General features: G+C 50.4%; 1 protein-coding gene across 1 annotated transcript; it reads left to right on the top strand.

Moving 5' to 3' along the window:
• Positions 1-3097: 3097 nt before the first annotated feature.
• FZD2 (frizzled class receptor 2) lies at positions 3098-5320 on the top strand. The gene has a single exon (XM_010959517.3). It carries the CDS (start codon positions 3505-3507, stop codon positions 5200-5202), a length of 1698 nt encoding a protein of 565 aa, XP_010957819.2. The 5' UTR covers positions 3098-3504; the 3' UTR covers positions 5203-5320.
• Positions 5321-8908: the final 3588 nt, after the last annotated feature.

Genomic DNA, 8908 nt, shown 5'->3' with positions numbered 1-8908 from the left:
AAGTGAAGTAAGCCAGAAAGAGAAAGAAAAATACCATATGAGGTCATTCATATGTGGAATCTAAAAAAAAAAACAAAAAAAACAAAGCATAAATACAAAACAGAAATAGACTCATAGACATAGAATACAAACTTGTGGTTGCCAAGGGGGTGGAGGGTGGGAAGGGACAGACGGGATTTCAAAATTGTAGAATAGAGAAACAAGATTATACTGTATAGCACAGGGAAATATACACAAGATCTTATGGTAGCTCACAGAGAAAAAAATGTGACAATGAATATATATATGTTCATGTATAACTGAAAAATTGTGCTCTACACTGGAATTTGACACAACATTGTAAAATGATTATAAGTCAATAAAAAATGTTAAAAAAAAAAAAAAAGTGAAGTGATTGTTCCAAGGCCACACAGCTAGTGATAGAGATTAGGTCCAGGTCAAGGCTCAAGCTAATTTAAAAAATTATAAATAATTGCTCTATCTATCAAATGACATCATGAAGCATTTAAACTGAGAGAATCTGTAAATTTCCTTCAGTTACAGGTCTCCTACAGTCAAAAGGTCGGTAGGTGGAATAGAAAGTGCTGTGGGTAGGCCTGTAGTCTGAAGATGCAGGTTCTGGTCCTGTTCACACTCAAGTCCCTCACATGAAGGGCAAGAGTAATCATGAAATGTCATGATTTCTTATTTCATGCAAAAATTCTAGATAAAATGAATATCTTCACAGAATCACTTTTCTTCCAGGATACCATAAACTCTTGAAGGGCAGGGATGCTGCCATTTTTCTGTCTTGCCCACAGCATATATCACAGTGGCTTGAAATAAGGAGAAGAGGGAATAAAAGTGTGTTGAAGGAATGAAAGGTTGACTGAGTGAATGAAAGAATGTCTTCTGTTTCCTTTTTCCAGCTTCAGCTTGCTCCCTACTCCTTGCCTTTTGGCTGGGGAAGGGATAACTGTCACTCAAGCTGGGCTCTAGGGTAGGAAAACAGGTTTGTCATGGAAGGAAACTGAAGATGCTGCATTTCTATTGGAGATTTACTCTCAGTTTCCTATCCGACTGTGAGAGCTTCCTGAGTGGTATGCAGAAGCCTGCCTTATTCAGTTTTGTTTTAGCTGTGGCTCAGCTCAGAGACTTGGTACCAACTCTAGAGAAGCCCTGGAGGTAGAGCAGGAGGGGAGATTTGAAGAAGCAGCACCTCAGGCTTAGTTTGGGCCCCGCAGAGCAGGACAGCACAACTTTCCTATCCCTAGATTTCTCTAGGGTAAATGTGGCCTTGAGGTGGGGTATAAATAAAATGGGGAGCTAAGGTATGTCCTCCTGATTTTGAAGGAAATCTTTCTTCCTAAAGCAAGGAAAAGTCAGCTTCTCCAGGAAACAATAAGGAGAATTTTCATGTTGTAAAGAACCTGAAAATCTGTATTTCATTCAATCAAGAAAAAAAAAATCGGATACTGTCCAATCTAGATCCATTGTATGTATATACTACTTAGAATTTCTTTCCTTCTTCCTACTCCTTTCTTCTTTTGCTCGCTTAAATTTCTTTTTGTTGTTGATTTTTGTTGTTGTTATTCTGTTTTGTTTTTGTTTTAAAAGCAATCCTTTTCTAGATTGGATCAAGAAACAGCTCGCCAGGCTGGGAGGATCTGGCCCATACTGAGAAGTAAAGGGGTTTTCTAAACTCAAATTTCTTTCTTTTTAAGTCCCCCCACCCCCACCCCAACTCCAAGAGACTACAGAAATAATTAATCCATCATCCAGTACCAGGCCCAGGAGATTTACATGCAAATTCCCCCTCTCCTCTCCAAAACCTCCTCTCAAACTTAAAATCCCAGAAGGAGGAAAAAGAAGAAGACCTTTTTAAACTAGCCAGAACCCTGCTGGCCACCACTACCCACCCCCAACCAGGTGAGGGAAGTGTGTGTGTGTTGGGGGGTGGGGGGGAGGTTAATCCACCACAACCTCCGACCCTGCAGCCTCCTCTCTCACCACACACACCACCCCTTTCCTTTCTGGTGTGGAATCACTTAAGATTTGGGTAAAACTCCCCTCTCTCCCTGGAGACGATATCTGGAAGTTTTTAGGCGGCGGAGGCAGCGGTGGGGAGAGAGGAATTAAATACCCTCAAACGGCCTAAAAGAGTCATCTCTTCACTCAAAACTGCTCGTCCTCCCCACCCCACCCCACCCCCATTAACCTTCGATTAAGACCTCCTCGTTATGGCAACTAAACTTTAGTTTGCATAATTAAGATTTGCCTCGGAAGAAAGGGGAAGGAGAAGCCGCAGCTCTGGGCCATTCTCCTTCACCTCACCCCCTCCCACCCTCGCCCCAACCCTCCAGCTCAGGGCCTCTGAGTTCCTGAGTTTTCTCACTTTGAGGTGCCACCGAACACAAAGAACCATAATGGGCTCCTTTGTGCTCGCTACGGGGCAATTACGCCCCGGAGTCCAGGCCCCTTTAAGAACCTCTTAAAGAGATAGGGTCTCATTTTCAGAGGGTAATTTAAGGGTGTTTGTAGGGTGAGGGACAAGGTAAACTCCTAGGGGTCTACATCTAGGGAGACATGAAACTTTTGTCTGGATTCCTTGAGAAGGGGCTAAGAGAAAAGTCTTTGTAAACTGTTAGTTGTTTTTTTCTTTTTTAAAAAAAAATTCTTCCTTAAATTTTTTTTTCAAACTCAATATTTTTTTACTTGATCTGAAAAATTACACTGTAATAGGTGGGATTCAAGGAGTGGAGGCGGAGGCAAGAATTTAAAGAGGCCCTACCCGGGAGGCCGCCGTGGCCCCCGGAAGAAGAGTGATCCGGCGTTGAGTGACTTGGGTCCGCCGCAGTGCTGGGGAACGTGTCTCCGGATCTCGCCGCTGCGACTCCGGAGAAATCCCGTGCTGGGCAAACAACCCTAAATATAATAATAGCTTGTCTCTTTAAAAAGCAAAAGGAGGGGGGGAAGTTTTGTTGGCATCTGGTTTCTGATCTCATTATGTTGTGGTCGACCAATCCAGCCCTCGGGGCTGGTCCTCGGGTTTAAATCTTATTGGCCAAGAGCACATTTTGGGATGGTTCTTAGAGCTCGACGGGGCGGTTTCAAGGATCCCTTTTTTGGGGGGCTGAAGAGAGGGCGGGGCCGCCGGCGGGGGCCCCCTTGAAACCGACTAATTGGGATTGGAGAGGCCGAGGTGAGGGCTGGAGGGAGGCACAAAGGAGTCTCTGGGCGGAGAAGGGAGGGGAGAGGCGAAAGGAGGAGGAAGAAGAGGAGAGAGGGCTAGCCGCACTCGGTATCTTCGGCGGCTCAGTCCGACCTCGGCAAGCTAGCAGGCAGGCGCGCCGCCCCCCTCCCCTGCCCGGCCTCCCCGACTCTGCGGCCGCGAGCAAAGTTTGCAAAGAAGCGCGCGAGGCAGCGGCCACGGCGAGGCGGCGGCGGCGGGGAAGGCGCGTGGTCTTGGGGCTGGGGGCGGGGGCGGGGGGGCGCCCGGGAGCCGGGTGGGGGGCGGCGGCCAGCATGCGGCCCCGCAGTGCCCTGCCCCGCCTGCTGCTGCCGCTGCTGCTGCTGCCTGCCGCCGGGCCAGCCCAGTTCCACGGGGAGAAGGGCATCTCCATCCCGGACCACGGCTTCTGCCAGCCCATCTCCATCCCTCTGTGCACGGACATCGCCTACAACCAGACCATCATGCCCAACCTTCTGGGCCACACGAACCAGGAGGACGCGGGCCTGGAGGTGCACCAGTTCTACCCGTTGGTGAAGGTGCAGTGCTCGCCCGAACTGCGCTTCTTCTTGTGCTCCATGTACGCACCCGTGTGCACGGTGCTGGAGCAGGCCATCCCTCCGTGCCGCTCCATCTGTGAGCGCGCGCGCCAGGGCTGCGAGGCGCTCATGAACAAGTTCGGTTTCCAGTGGCCGGAGCGCCTGCGCTGCGAGCATTTCCCCCGCCACGGCGCGGAGCAGATCTGCGTGGGCCAGAACCACTCGGAGGACGGCGCACCAGCGCTGCTCACCACCGCGCCCCCGCCGGGCCTGCAGCCGGGTGCAGGGGGCACCCCGGGCGGCCCGGGCGGCGGCGGTTCGCCCCCGCGCTACGCCACGCTGGAGCACCCGTTCCACTGCCCGCGTGTCCTCAAGGTGCCGTCCTATCTCAGCTACAAGTTCCTCGGCGAGCGCGACTGCGCGGCGCCCTGCGAGCCGGCCCGGCCCGATGGCTCCATGTTCTTCTCGCAGGAGGAGACACGCTTTGCGCGTCTGTGGATCCTCACCTGGTCGGTGTTGTGCTGCGCTTCCACCTTCTTCACCGTCACCACGTACCTGGTGGACATGCAGCGCTTCCGCTACCCCGAGCGGCCCATCATCTTTCTGTCCGGCTGCTATACTATGGTATCGGTAGCCTACATCGCCGGTTTCGTGCTTCAGGAGCGCGTAGTGTGCAACGAGCGCTTCTCCGAGGACGGCTATCGCACGGTGGTGCAGGGCACCAAGAAGGAGGGCTGCACCATCCTCTTCATGATGCTCTACTTCTTCAGCATGGCCAGTTCCATCTGGTGGGTCATCCTGTCGCTCACCTGGTTCCTGGCGGCGGGCATGAAGTGGGGCCACGAGGCCATCGAGGCCAACTCGCAGTACTTCCACCTGGCCGCGTGGGCCGTGCCCGCGGTCAAGACCATCACCATCCTGGCCATGGGCCAGATCGACGGCGACCTGTTGAGCGGCGTGTGCTTCGTGGGCCTCAACAGCCTGGACCCGCTGCGAGGCTTCGTGCTAGCGCCGCTCTTCGTATACCTGTTCATAGGCACGTCCTTCCTCCTGGCCGGTTTCGTGTCCCTCTTCCGCATCCGTACCATCATGAAGCACGACGGCACCAAGACAGAGAAGCTGGAGCGGCTCATGGTGCGCATCGGCGTCTTCTCGGTGCTCTACACCGTGCCCGCCACCATCGTCATCGCCTGCTACTTCTACGAGCAGGCCTTCCGAGAGCACTGGGAGCGCTCGTGGGTGAGCCAGCACTGCAAGAGCCTGGCCATCCCGTGCCCGGCACACTACACGCCGCGCATGTCGCCCGACTTCACAGTCTACATGATCAAATACCTCATGACGCTCATCGTGGGCATCACGTCGGGCTTCTGGATCTGGTCCGGTAAGACGCTGCACTCGTGGAGGAAGTTCTACACGCGTCTCACCAACAGCCGGCACGGCGAGACCACCGTGTGAGCGGGCGCCCCTGCGCGGCGTCCCCAGCCGGGGCCCCCGCACTGCGCTCTCTGCCCGGGGTGGGGGGTTCCTACAGACTCCTTATTTTATTTTTTTAAATAAAGAACGATCGAAACCATTTCTTTTTTAGGTCGCTTTTTAAAGGGAACTCTGCCCAACTTCCCCATCAGGTTTGTAATTAAAACTGTAAATAGTCTTTGTAAATTTAATTATATATTTTCTATTTAAAACAAAAAGAAAAAAAAGTGGAGAGGGGCGCCAGGGCTGAGGAGTCGGGGGAGGGGAGTAGAGGGGGTTCTTTCCTTCAGTGCCCTTTCATACACCACCCCCTACTTCGGTTCGAATATTTTGGTGATTTGACAGGGCTAGGTCTGCTGGAAGAGGTGTTGGCTGTGAGGAGTTGGGAGTTACCTTCAACTTCTATAGCCACATTTTTGAGCCTTCTCACTGACGCTGGGCCTGTCGAAGCTGTTGGATATGTTTTAACAAGACTTGGATTCATTTTGTTTCATTTTGTTTTATTTCCCTTTCCCCCTTTCTCTCCTCACTTGTCCTGTCTCCTTCACTCGATCTTTGGAAACCTCCCAACGGAGATGAAGACGTGGGGGGAAAAAAAACACCCTAGCCGACGGGTGGGGTGGGGAGAGGGCGGAGATCCTGTGAGGAATGGACTCCCCCCCACCCCGCCCCGGCCCACCCCCATTGCAGGCAGGAAGATCTTTCTCCTCCGACTTTTTCTTTTCAACTCGCTGCCCGAAGCGCTTGGAGTGGGCAGAAAGTGCTTTGTGAAGTGTGTTTTAAAACAAAACACCCCCCACCCCATACACACACATTACGTTGAATACCCATCCTGACCGCCTCCACTTTTAGAGGGAGCATTAGCTTGCAAATGTTGGGGTTTAAAGATGCTCTTGTACTCGTTTCCTCTTCAGTCGGCTCCATGCCCGCTCCCCGGCAACCGCGCCCCCCCACAACTGAGTATCTCCTCTGGCCATTCAGGTTAGCAGTTTGTGGGGTGGCTTGTGTGTTATATGTGGACTTCCGTTGTTAGGTTTGTTTGTTTGTTTGTTTCCCCAAAAAGCAATAAAATGGGTTGGGTAGGAGGGAGGAGATGGTTGGACTGGTGGGACTTTCAGTTTTCCTCTGACAAAAGACTGGTTTCTTTTCAAACTTGTCCAGAAAGGGGTGGGGGGTATTTTTGCTTTGGAAGAAGGTTCTGGGCAGGCTCTTTGTGACCGTGGGGGTGGGGTTGAGTGTTTACATGACATTCTATATCAGAAGATTGATAGAATGTTTATAACAGATGTTTCTTATCTTTCCCCTACCCCCCACAAATAAAAGTCAAGACGTTGCTTAAAGTATCTTTGACGCTGGTATGAGAGTTTCCAATACATATCATTTCCCTCAGCTATTTGGACTATTTTATAATTTTAATTCCAAAGGATTGATTGGTAGACCAATGGTTGGAGTGAAACAAGTTTGACACTAAACTTTAACTCAACTTTTCACCATCTCCTGTTTCTTGATAATAGTGCAAATTAAAAGCTAATAATCATCATAATAAAGTGCATTTAATTATCTTCTAGAGATCTAGCCCTTTAATTGTATTTAACAGGGTTGTAACCTTTTATTAGTTTAACCAAACCACACCTTCCATCTCCCCCTGACCTAGTTGGTTGGGGGTGGGGTGGAGAAGTTCCCTACCCCAGACCTTGCTCTTTTAGCTGAAAGGTGATAGAGAAAATGGTGCCTTAACACCCTTTGTTGGCAGTCTTTGGGATAAGAGAGAAAGTAAGTTAGAACCCCTACTTCGAAGTGTTTGCGTGTGTTAGTTTATGTTGGGGGAGGGGACCTGGAAATGTTTGGTGGTAATTGAACACGTATGTGGGGCTTTGTTTGGAATTGAGTGGGACCTGGGGATTTCAGTGGAGCCCCTTCCCAAGATATATAACTCTCCCTCAAATCGTTTGTGCAATTGACCAACATCATAAGTTAAAGCTAATCTTTTCTCAAATAATATTATTTATGAAGTCCCAACCTGAAATTCTTTTAGCTATCAAAGAAACTGGCTAGGGAGGTGGCACCGCCCATAGCTCCATTTGTTGCAAGATTCTAAAGGAACCCCACAAAGGCTGCAGGAAAGAGTTAAATTACAAACAAATTGTGAGCGCCTCTCCTGGAAAGAATGGCCAAAGCTTGCAAAAAGGGGTGGGGTGGGGGCAGGGTGGTTTCCAGTGGCTGGGATGGAGCCCAGTGGGAAGAGGAGTGCCGGTCTCTGTTGAAATTTGGGAAGCGCCTTCCCTGCCTCTTTGCCCCCAGATCCCAGCTCTCTGGGCTTTGGGTAAATTTGTCAGTGGACCCTCATGCTGATGGCAGGAGGAGATGGTAGACTAGCAACAATTACCTTTTCCTTCCTGGAGTAGGGTGGGAGGGAAGGAATTTTGCTAAAGATCCTTCTCAACCCTCCTCCCTCAAAGTCTGCCAACGGAGGGGAAGAGGGCTTGATAAAGCTGGGGTGGGGGAAGGTTTTATGGTGGGGTGGAGAGAGGATAGATAATAAGATAATTGGCTCTTTAGGAAAGGATACATCTTCTAGATGCCCTCCCCTTCTCCAAAGGGGGAGCCAAGGGCTGAATTACCTTACAGAAAGTAGTGGGGAACTTTCTCTGAGTCTGCTCTCATTGTTCTAATGAAACAACTCTTAGAGGGAAGTGTAGAGGATTTATGGGAGAAAGTGCCCTGAAGCAGAGACCCCTAAGTAAACCACTTGAGCTCACTGCCACACCTAGAGAGGGGTCTGTCTCTGCCCCCTTGTTTGGAAAAGCCAATTAAACACATGGGCTTGGAGGTCTGCTTTTGTAGATTTCTAGGTCGCCCTATAGTTAGGGAAAGGTTTACTCCTTGTAAGTAGGTTGGTCCCTCCCTCTGGAAGAGTGAGGCTTTGGTGGAGGGTCTAGGGCCCAGAAAGAAAGCCCTTCACCTGAGGCTCCCAGGCTTGGGGCAGGTGTCAGACCACAGATGCTTTCTACCTGCCCTCCCACCCTCTGCACCCCCTCCCGCAAAGGAACGATGGTGCTGGTTCTCTAGGAACAGGGCATCTCTCTCCCAGACTCCCCTGCCTCCTTGATCAGACTTTTGCTTTTCCTCTCCCCAATCCGACTCCCCTCCTGAAGATGCTTCCATTTTCTACAAACTCTTTGTCCTCTAAAATGCCCCAGAAAAGAACACTAAGATTTTTCAAGACAAAATTCTTCTGAACATCCCCAAAGAGTGAGGGTCAGTGGGATTTGGAGCTGTGGACTTTCAGATTATTCCAAAAGGCTTTCCAAGAGGGAGTTGGGGTCCCAAATCTGAGCTGGATTCTGGGAGTGGGGAGATGCTGTCCCAGGGTGCTGTGGGGCACATCTGGGGGAGCAGAGCCCAAGCTCTGCCACTTCCAAAGCATCATCCCTTTGATAGTCTCACCCATCACTGTAGTAGGGTCCCTTCCTTCTCCAGACATACTATTCACATCTTGAAATTGCTTCTTAAGCTTCTGGGGCTTAGTGTCCTTTTCTGGGGCATTTTAGAGGACAAAGAATTTGTAGAAAATGGAAGCATCTTCAGGAGGGGAATCAGATGGGGGGAGGAAAAGCAACCTTCAGGTTCCTTTGAGAACCTGAAATATCTTTGGACATCCTCCTGAGAAAAAAAAAATGGCTAGATC

The sequence above is a fragment of the Camelus bactrianus genome, chromosome 16 (assembly GCF_048773025.1).
Source record: "Camelus bactrianus isolate YW-2024 breed Bactrian camel chromosome 16, ASM4877302v1, whole genome shotgun sequence".
NCBI classification, from domain to species: domain Eukaryota; kingdom Metazoa; phylum Chordata; class Mammalia; order Artiodactyla; family Camelidae; genus Camelus; species Camelus bactrianus.
Note: the sequence above shows the minus strand (reverse complement) of the source record. Positions and strands in the feature narration are given on the sequence as shown.

What these genes read in the sequence shown, in the direction of transcription:
- FZD2 (XM_010959517.3), top strand. Translation starts at nt 3,505, where the DNA reads ATGCGGCCCCGCAGTGCCCTGCCCCGCCTGCTGCTGCCGCTGCTGCTG.